The sequence below is a fragment of the Melanerpes formicivorus genome, unplaced genomic scaffold (assembly GCF_026170545.1).
Source record: "Melanerpes formicivorus ecotype bairdi unplaced genomic scaffold, bMelFor1.0.p_v2 SCAF_596, whole genome shotgun sequence".
Taxonomy (NCBI): domain Eukaryota; kingdom Metazoa; phylum Chordata; class Aves; order Piciformes; family Picidae; genus Melanerpes; species Melanerpes formicivorus.
Window position 1 is genome coordinate 96,809 of NW_027142948.1, and position 9,570 is coordinate 106,378.

Sequence of the window (9,570 nt, forward strand, 5' to 3'; positions counted from 1 at the left end):
GAATCGCCGGCAACCGGGGATTGGGCAACAGCGGGAGGTGCGAGGGGAGGTTTGGCAGGGGCACAGATACCCCCCCGGGGTGTGAGTGTGGTGTTGGGGGGGGTAGGAGGGGGGGTGGCTGCTGCTCGCCAGGACGGGAGATTACCCTGGCGGGGCAGTGATGGGAAGGCGGCGGAAGGCAGGAGCTGGCGGAGGAGGGGGAAAGCAGCCCGGCTCAGGACCGGGGCAAAACGGGGGGACGGGGGCTGGAAAAGGTGTGTGGGGGACGGACAGGGGAGGTAAACTGCCCCCTGAATCCTTCTTCCTCCTCCTCCCTCCGCATTTTGTGAATGGACCGCGGCGCCTTTGTTGCGGGGAGCGGTGCCCGTGTCGCTGACTCCTGCGGGGAGCAGCCTCGTCTTTCCCGGCCCCCCTCGTCCCGCGGCTCCCTCCCGCCCGGGTCAGGCGGCTCTCAGCTCCCTCCGCACCCGGGAGAAAGAGAAAAGAAAAAGGAAGAAGGGAAAACACTAACAGAAAGGACATGAGGTGGGGAGCGCCCCGCAGACCTTCTTAGAGGTGCTGACACCCCCCACCCCGACGCACACAGCTCCCGCGCTCCCGTCTCGCCGCTGTTCTCCGTGCCCGCCGCTGCCGGCAACGACCTGAGCTGCGCGGAGCGGCGCGGTGAGTCCTGTTCCCCCCTCCGCCATCCCATAGACACACGAACCTCTCCCACCGCACACCCCCCACCCCCTCCGCTGAGCAGCCCCTGGATCCGCGGTAGGTGGGGAAAGGCGCGGCCGCTGCTTTTTAAATCATTATTATTATTTTCAAAGTACGAAGTTTGGGCGGATCTTGCGGAGGGAGAGCGAGGGAGCACCCTGGACTCCCTCCGCACTCGAGCAGGCGGCGAGCGAAACTTTTCCGCGGTCCCCTCGGAAGGTGGGAGTGGGCAAAGCTGCGCGACCGCGGAGCAACTGTCTCCGCCTCCCCCCTCCCCGCCCCGCATAACTTCTCTAATGAGTCCCATCCCTTCCAAGGAAGTTACGCGAGGGGTGCTTTACGTTTTCCTCCATCGCCCCAACTCACCCCACAGCCCAAACTGGGCGCGTCGGCGGAGGGCTACGCGGGGGAGCGCGGAGTGGGGCGGTGTGGGGAGTGGGTAGAAGGGGGGGGGGGGGGGGCAAGCGCTTTGCTTTGCCATTGCCCCAGCTGCTGTCAGTCAGGCGGGGAGCGGCTGGGGATTGGCGCCGGGCTGGTTACGCAGATGCTTTGCGCGCACATACAAGGGTAGGGCCGGGGGTAGGTGATCAAATCTTCAGCAGGGCCGCGGATCTATCGCGCCCCGACAGCGCTGGCGGCCGGCAAAAGGTAAGCGCGGGGGACCAACGAGAACTTTTGGGGGGGGGGGGGGGGGGAAGAGGGGGGTTGCGCGGTTGGGTCGTCCCCCTCCTCCTCTCCTAATCCGCCGCCCCCGCCCCGTCTCACCTACGCGGCCACCTGCGGAGCAGCCGCGTAGGTGAGACGGGACGGGGGCGGTGGGCACCGCGCTTTCCCCAAATTTGCTTCTTTTACTCCCCTCATCTCCGCTTTATTTGGCCTTTTTTCTCCCTACCCTCTCTCCAAACGGGACGCTCCCGTTTCGCCGAAAGTTACACAACGTCGGGTCACGGCGACTGGAGCTCTCTCCCTCCCCAAAAAATCTACCCCCCCCCACCCCCCCAAGTCGGGAGGTGTTGGTTGTGATGGGGCATGGGTTGGGGGGGGGATGTTCCTAACCTCAGCAGCGGGGACCGCCGGGGTCTCTCCGCCCCTTCCTCCGCTCCGCGTTTATCTGCTGATTTTTTGCCACCACCGAGCCCGGTCGCTGCTTCCCAAACTCCTGTGTGTGTGTGTCCCCCCCCCACCACACACCCCAGGTCTAACAGAGCCACCCCTGCCGAGCCCCGGGACGGGGTCCCGCTGCTGTTTCTGTCCCGGGTTCCTCAGCGCTCCCTCTGTGGGTTTTCTTTTTTCCCCTTATTATTTTTTTTTTCCTTGCCCCCCCCTTCCCCCTTTTTAACTCTTATCCATTTCTAATTAAAACGTCCCCGTCTGCTCGCTTTTTAAATTAATTATACTTCCCTCCTCTGGTACCTCCTTTTGATTCCTAATCCAATTATCTTTTTAAATAATTGCTTTATCTCTCCCCATCGCCGGGCACTGTTGCCTCTCGGCGTCCGCAGAAAGCTCGCGTTCGTTTTAAATAAAATAATGACTATAGTAATATTAATAATAATTAATAATAATTATTATTATTAATAATAATAATAACAAAATCTCCCCCTCGGTGGTCTCCCATCCCCGGGACATCCCTGGGCAGGACTCGGGGGGTGACAGGACCCCTTAACCCGCCTCTCTCTGCTCTCTCCCCAGGCGCTGCCCGGGGAAGAAGTCTGCCTTTTCGTTTCCTGATCTTCGCTATTTTGTATTTCTTTTATTTCATTTTCCTTTTTTAAATATATATAAATATATATATATATATTTTTTTCCCCCCCTCTGTCTTCCTTTGCCTGCGATTACTTCAGAACCTCACGGCGGGACAGAACGATCAAAACTCCTACGACACGCCGATTTTCTGCTCCGTTTTTTTAACTCTCCTTGGCTTTTTCTTTTTTTTTGGTTGTTGTTGGTGGTTTTATTATTATTATTATTTTTTGGCGTGGGGTTTTTGTTTGGTTTTATTTCCCCCCCCCCTTTTTTTTTTTTCTTTGTTTGGGGTTTTATCAGGGATTTTTTTTGTGGGGGGCTTTTTTTCACACACCCCCCTCCCCCTCTTCCCCTCTTTCCCTGCCCACCCCACATATTTTAAACTTTTTATTGTTTGGTTGTAAAATTTGTTTTCATTTTTCTGCGGGACTTTGGAGGAACCTCGCCCGGCTTTTAGCATGATGTCTTACCTTAAACAGCCCCCTTACGGCATGAACGGGCTGGGGCTGACGGGCCCCGCCATGGACCTGCTGCACCCTTCCGTGGGGTACCCGGGTGAGTGCCCTGCGCCGCGCTGACCCCCTTCGCCCGACCCCGTTAAGCGTTCGCTCGCACCCGCCCGGCAGCGAGCAGAGGGAGAAAAGCTCCGTCCCCGGTGGGCTTGGAGGAGCTGGCGGGGCCGTAGGATTTGGGGTGGGCTGGGGAATGAGCGCTCCCATTTACCCCCAGCCTGGGGTTGGGGAGACAGCACTGGCTGCGGATGAAATTTACCCCCCATCCCTGCAACTCCTTCATTCATTCCCGTCAGGATTTTTAAGGATAAACAAAACAAGACAACGACGACAAACAAAAAAAACCCAACTTTCTAAACCCAAAAAGTAGATTTATTTCGGCAAAACGAAATCTTTCTGTAGCTGCGACCGGGGCAGGGCCTGATCCTTTCCCAGCCCTGTGCCGCTCACCCCTCACAAGGCCCGGCCCGGGCGGGTAGTGCTTGGCTGCCGTGGGAGGGGGTTGTGCAGGGAGTGCCACTGCTCTTTGGGGTCACAACGGGGGATGCCTCACAGGCCCCTGCCCCAGGAATTCGAGGGCTTCTTCCAGGCCAGGGGTGTGCGGGGGGATGCATGGAGAGCCTGTGTAACCGGCGTGGTGGTGCTTGCCCCCAGCCACCCCACGGAAGCAGCGTCGGGAGCGCACCACCTTCACCCGCTCACAGCTGGACGTGCTGGAAGCACTCTTTGCCAAGACCCGCTACCCCGACATCTTCATGCGGGAGGAGGTGGCCCTGAAGATCAATCTGCCCGAGTCCCGAGTCCAGGTACGGGACCTGCTTGCGGGGAAGTCCCCACCGCTGCGCGCCGGGGCGACTCAAGGGCAGCCTACGTGGCTGGGGCCACTCTGATCCAGCTCTCCGGCCACACTCCTTTCCTCAGGGCTGGAGTCCCAGTCTCTTCTGAAGCTGGGGCATCCAGGCAAAAGGGGGCTTTGCTTTTACCTTTTTTATCCTTTTTAATTAATTTTATTTTTATTACTGTTTTCCTGTTCTGCTCCCTCTGCTCCGAGGTGCAGCAGCCGTACAACCACGGCACTTCCCACGGGTGCTCCCTCCAGCACGGCTCTCTGGGTGCTGATGCTCGGCAGGGTGGGAGATGCGGGCAGCCCCTTCTCCCTGCCCCTCTCCCCCTCCTCCCCCCCCGCGGGTCTGTTCCCCAAACCCATATTTTTCACCACGCTGGGGACATGCACAAACTGGGACATCCTAGTCGGTAGCCCTGGGTGTCCTTGCTGGTGGCAGAATGTGGGGTGGCCCGGGTGCCAGGCGGGGCAGGATTTTTGCTTTTTATGGGGTGCGGGGGAGTGCGGTGCTAATGGCTGGGCGTGGGTGCTGGGAGAACTGGTGCCGGGGTGAGGTCGACTGGATGGATGCTCCTGGGGTGAGAAGGGGTGGCAGAGCGGGCACGGGGGCTCTCCACTGACCCTGCCGCCCCTCCTCACCCTGCTGATCGTCTCCCCACACCCCTCTGTCTCGCTCCAGGTCTGGTTCAAGAACCGCCGCGCTAAGTGCCGGCAGCAGCAGCAGAGCGGCGGCGGAGCCAAGAGCCGTCCGGCCAAGAAGAAATCCTCGCCGGCCCGGGAGAGCTCGGGCTCGGAGAGCAGCGGGCAGTTCACACCGCCGGCAGCGGCCTCCAGCTCGGCCTCCTCTTCATCCTCCAGCTCGGCCTCCTCTTCATCCTCCAGCTCGGCCTCCTCAGCCCCAGCAGGTGCCCCAGCATCTCTCAGCACCCCAGCATCATCCATCTGGAGCCCGGCTTCCATCTCGCCCGGCGCAGCACCAGCCGGGGTGACCGTGCCCGAGCCGCTGCCGCCGGCTGCCACGTCCTGCATGCAGCGGGCCGGCCCTGCTGCAGCCGCCTCCGCCAGCTACCCTGTCTCCTACGGCCAGAGCGGCGGCTACGGGCAGGGCTACCCTGCGCCACCCTCCTCGTCCTATTTCGGGGGTGTGGATTGCAGCTCCTACTTGGCACCCATGCACTCCCATCACCATCCCCACCAGCTCAGCCCCATGGGGCCCTCCTCGGTTCCCGGCCACCACCACCACCACCCGCTGAGCCAGAGCTCGGGACACCACCACCACCATCATCATCACCACCATCATCAGGGTTACGGCAGCACCGGCCTGCCCTTCAACTCTTCCGACTGCCTGGACTACAAGGAGCCCACCGCTGCTGCCTCCTGGAAGCTCAACTTCAACTCCCCCGACTGCCTCGACTACAAGGACCAGGCGTCCTGGCGCTTCCAGGTCTTGTGAGGGGCCGACCGCTGACTCCCCCCCCCTTCCCAACAAAAGCTGCCACGGACCCCACCAAGCCTGGGGTCTCCCCTCCACCTCCCGGGCAGGACTCTGGCGCCAGCTCTTCCTCCTCCTCCTCCTGCTCCCCCCCTCTTCGATAGCAGTGGCGATGCCCTGGCTGGGGGTCCTGCCGCCACCCCCATCTCTACTGACTGATATTTATTTGCTTCCTGCACCCCTCCAGCGGGTTTATTATAATTAATTATTTTTTTAAATGCAACAGAAGAGGAGTTGAAGTTAAAAAAGCCTAGCAGCTCCCCCGCTGCCCCACCGAACCCCAGGGAAGAGGCGCAGGCTGGCTCCTGCCCTGCCGGTGTCTCCCCCCCACCCCTATAGTGAGGTGGGGAGGACCCTTACCCCCCCTCCCTGCGGGTGTGGGAGCCCCCAGCTCACTGGTCCTGCACAGCCTCTCGCTGCGGGGAGCGGCGGGGACCGGTGTGAACGCGAGGTCCGCTCCGGTGACCGTGGGTGTTGTCCGTTGACGCTGTCGGGCTGGCGTTTACCTAGAGCCCTAACCACGGCACACAACTTCAGCAAACCAACAAATCCTTGGCTCAATTTTTTGTTTTGGTTTTTATTTTTTTGTTTGTTTAAATTTTATGTTCATTTTCTCCCCTCAAACTGAACCTTTGCCACGTCTCTTGTCCTCCGTCCACCCTCGAGGCCGCACCGTCCCGGGGGCTGGGTGGGAGCAGCAGCCCAGCCAGCGTCGCCCAGAAGGGAGGGGAAGCCAAGGGCTGCCCAGCCGGTCCAACAAACTGCAGACCAAAACCCAACACCCCCCCCCCTCCCCCCCTTCACCTCCTCCCCCCCTTCCAAAAAAAAAAAAAAGAAAAGAAACTTTTGGAAAAAAAAATTAAAAACAATAAAAAGGAAAGAAAAAAAAAAGAGAGAGAAAGAGCATTTAAAACAAAAACAAAGAGAGAAGAAGTTTTGGTTTTATTTTTGCCTGGGGGAGGGTTTGCAGGGGAAAAGCAGCTCCGGGGTGGGGGGGGGGGGGGGGGTACAACTTTTTGAGGGTGTTTGGTTTGGTGATATAATTTTTTTCCTTTATTTTGTTTTGTTTGGGTTTTTTTTTTTGGGGGGGTTGGGTGTTTGGTTTTTTTTTTTGGGGGGGGGGGGGGGAGTGTTTCTGCGGGCTGGTGCTGCCTTGCCTGTCCCGGGCTGGAGCTTCCCCTTCCCAGCAGCTCTGCCCCGCAGCGGGAGAGCAGCCACCTAACCTGTGATTTTGGATGCCGTAACCCCACAGTTTACCCCTTCGACTGTAAGGCAAACCACACCCCACCCCCCCCCCTCCTCCACACTTTCTTTCCCCCTTCCCATCCCAATAAAATCCAAACGAATAAAAGTGGTGGTGTCCTGTCCTCCTTCCCGCCCCGGGAAACTTCCCTGGGTGTGGGGGGGGAGGGAATGCGATGCTGGGAAATATTCCCCAGTGGCTCCCAGCAAGGTGGAAGGGTGTGTGATGGGTTTGTGAGGGCTGTGGAGGGGGATACCCACCGGTGGTGATTGTGAGCGCGGGCTGGGGACCCCCTTTTCTGTTAAATGACACCGTTAATTGGTTACTGATTGTTACACCGCGGCGCTGGTGGGCCCACGGGGTGCCAAATGCTGGCCAGCACAGCGACGACTCCCCTCCAGGTAGGGGTGGGCAGCCTCTGCCCCGCTGCACAAGGAGGGATGCTTGGTACCAGCACTTCCAGCCCTGGCTGCCAGCCTTGCCCTCCTCAGCTGCTGCCGGGAACGGGAGATTATGTCTCAGGACAATCTTCCCACGTAGTTCTCCCTCCCCACCCCTCCAAGCCCCCCATTTATTGGAGGCTGCCCACTGGTGCTGGGGCCATTCCTGCTCCCACAGGACTGGGGGCTCAGGGGACCACTGGGGCTTGAGCCGTTGACACACTGGAGGTGGGCAGTGTAGGCATCCCCAAATTGCTGTGCAGCAGGTAGCTCGGAGGCTACGCCGTGTGCCCCCATCCCTGCTCTCCCCAGGCACCTCTGGGGTAGTGGGGACCATGGCGAAGGGGAGGCACTCTAGGAAGGGTTTGCATCCCCTGGTACAACCTTCAGCACCCTGGTGGGATGCGAATGGGGCCGGCAACCCGCGGCCACGGCTGCGGCGGGAGAATCAGTGGAGAAATCAGCGGAGAAATCAGCGGAGAAATCAGCGGGGTCCACCCCGGGTGCCACCGCTGCAAGCCCTGTGCATCCTTCCCGGGTCACAGGCACCACACAGCCCCCAGGCCGGGGGGACACCGCTGGCCTCCAGCACACCCGCGGTGCCGCAGGGAGAGCTGGGAGGGGATGGGGGCAGCCCAGCGGATTTGATTTTTTGCTTTAAAGAGTTCTTTTCCCTGTTGTCTCCTGCAGTCTGCAGTGCATACATAGATAGACACACATATTTAAGTATTTTTTAGATAGATAGATAGATAGATAGATAGATAGATAGATAGATAGATAGATAGATAGATAGATAGATAGATAGACAGATAGGTAGATAGATAGATAGATAGAGAGACAGACATGCTTATAAAGTAATTACTCTCTTCTGTAAGCACTACTGAGACATTCACCACCCTAAAGGGCGGACCACACATTCCAGGTCCAGGTGCCACCAGCTTGATTCATCTCCAAGCCCTTCTTCTGAAGCAAAAGAAAAATGAGTTAGCACAACCCTCCTGGAGCTGTGAAAAAAGGGGAAAAAATCTGTGCTGGCCATAAAGTGAGCTGAAGCTGCTGCCCCAGACGTAGAGAGCAACTTCTTGACACAAAACCTGCCCACATGTCACCTTCCTTAAAAATTGGGTTCCATTGCAGCGCTGTAAATCAGCAGCTGAAAGCAGAGCCTGATGAAGAAGATCTAACGGAGAGCCAGCACTCTGCATGCTCTGCACTGTGGCTGGACTCGGGGGCTCCTCCAGCTTTTGGGACTCAAAAGGGTGCTCACATCCTCCCCCCCTGCCCACTCCAGTCTGGCCACCCAGCAGCGTCTGTCCCTGCAGCACGGTGGCTTCTCCAGCATCCCCTACTTCCCACCCCATCACAGCTTGGGCATTTTCCTGCCCCACTCCCCCAGACCCTGAGCACAGCAGTGGGGTCAGTGGCAGAGCCCAGATGGCAGCGGGGGCACAGAGGAGACCTCTTCCAGATCCCATCAAATAATGGCTTTGCCCTCAACCACTGGCTTGCCTCTTTTTTTTCTGGTGGCATTTCTTCCAGCTCTGGAGTTTCTTTGAAGGTCGCTGGGCATGACTGGAGTGGAAACAGCTGGACTGGTGGAAAACAAACTGCCTTTATTTTCACCCTGATATTGGGTAGAACACCCCACCCCCGCCCGCCCCCCCCCCTCCCCTCGGAAAAAGGGTAGGATGAGCAAACAGTGTAATGCCCACTGGTAAGCTGAGTGTGGGCAGGCCTCATCCTCCCTCTGCCACCCATGGACTAGTGCCAGCAGCGTGGGCAGGACGTGACTCGTGCCCGTCGGTGGGTGAGTGTGGGCTGCGGCGTGTCATGCCCAGGTGGGAGTGAGGGGTGTGTGGGGCTCCCAACATCTCCCCCTCATTCTCCTAGCAGCACAGCCACACCACTGAGGCGCGAGTGGCGGAGCAGACTTCTGTCGTGGGCTTCCCCGAGGCTGGAGCGGGCGCTGCTGCCCCCGGCACAAGTCTCGGCAGGCACCGCGGCTCGCTGCCCGCCGCGCCGGGAGCAGGCGCCGGCAGGATCCCGGCGCTTGGCTTTGGGGCAGCCGAGTTGTGAAACAGCCGCCTGGGTGCCACACGGCTCAAGCCAGAAGGATGCGGGGTGCATGGCTGCTTCAATTTTTATACACTGGGGTTTTGAAAGCCATCCTTTGCTGCTAGAGCACAGCGCTGCGGGTGGCCCGGCGGCCGGTGCCGCAGTGCTCAGGGTCCGGGCTGCCCAGCACAAGCCCGGTGAAGGTCCTGCCTCTCGCCCCACTGGCAGCTGCTCGCCCAAGGCTCCAAAGGCACGTGATGCATTCCTGCCTGTAAGTGAAGGGCCAGGACTTTGGGGGGTGGGGAGGGAGAGGGACAGAGTGGGAGAGCACTCCCCAGCTTGGGCTGTCACTCGGTTTCGTGCTTGGATCTGAAACCTTTTCTGATCTTTTTGCTGTTATCAGAGTATTTGCTCTAAGTCGGGTCCCTGATTGGAAAGCTTTGCTTCAAACTCCCCTGCATGCGGCAGGGAGCTGTGACAGGTGATAATTTGGATGCCTTTAGTGGTCTTCAGCCACGCAGAGGTGGGCAGAGGCT

At 59.0% G+C, this 9,570-nt stretch overlaps 1 protein-coding gene across 4 annotated transcripts; it reads left to right on the forward strand.

Moving 5' to 3' along the window:
• The first annotated feature begins 261 nt into the window (after positions 1 to 261).
• OTX1 (orthodenticle homeobox 1) lies at positions 262 to 6,139 on the forward strand. Of its 4 annotated transcripts, XM_068170780.1 has the most exons (5): positions 262 to 663; positions 1,305 to 1,350; positions 2,886 to 3,003; positions 3,615 to 3,766; positions 4,484 to 6,139. In XM_068170780.1, exons 3-5 carry the CDS (start codon positions 2,907 to 2,909, stop codon positions 5,255 to 5,257), a joined length of 1,023 nt encoding a protein of 340 aa, XP_068026881.1. In that variant the 5' UTR covers positions 262 to 663; positions 1,305 to 1,350; positions 2,886 to 2,906; the 3' UTR covers positions 5,258 to 6,139. The 4 variants fall into 4 exon arrangements, with proteins under 4 accessions (XP_068026881.1, XP_068026882.1, XP_068026880.1 ...); XM_068170781.1 differs by lacking the exon at positions 1,305 to 1,350; XM_068170779.1 differs by lacking the exon at positions 262 to 663 and having other exon boundaries at positions 1,270 to 1,350.
• Positions 6,140 to 9,570: the final 3,431 nt, after the last annotated feature.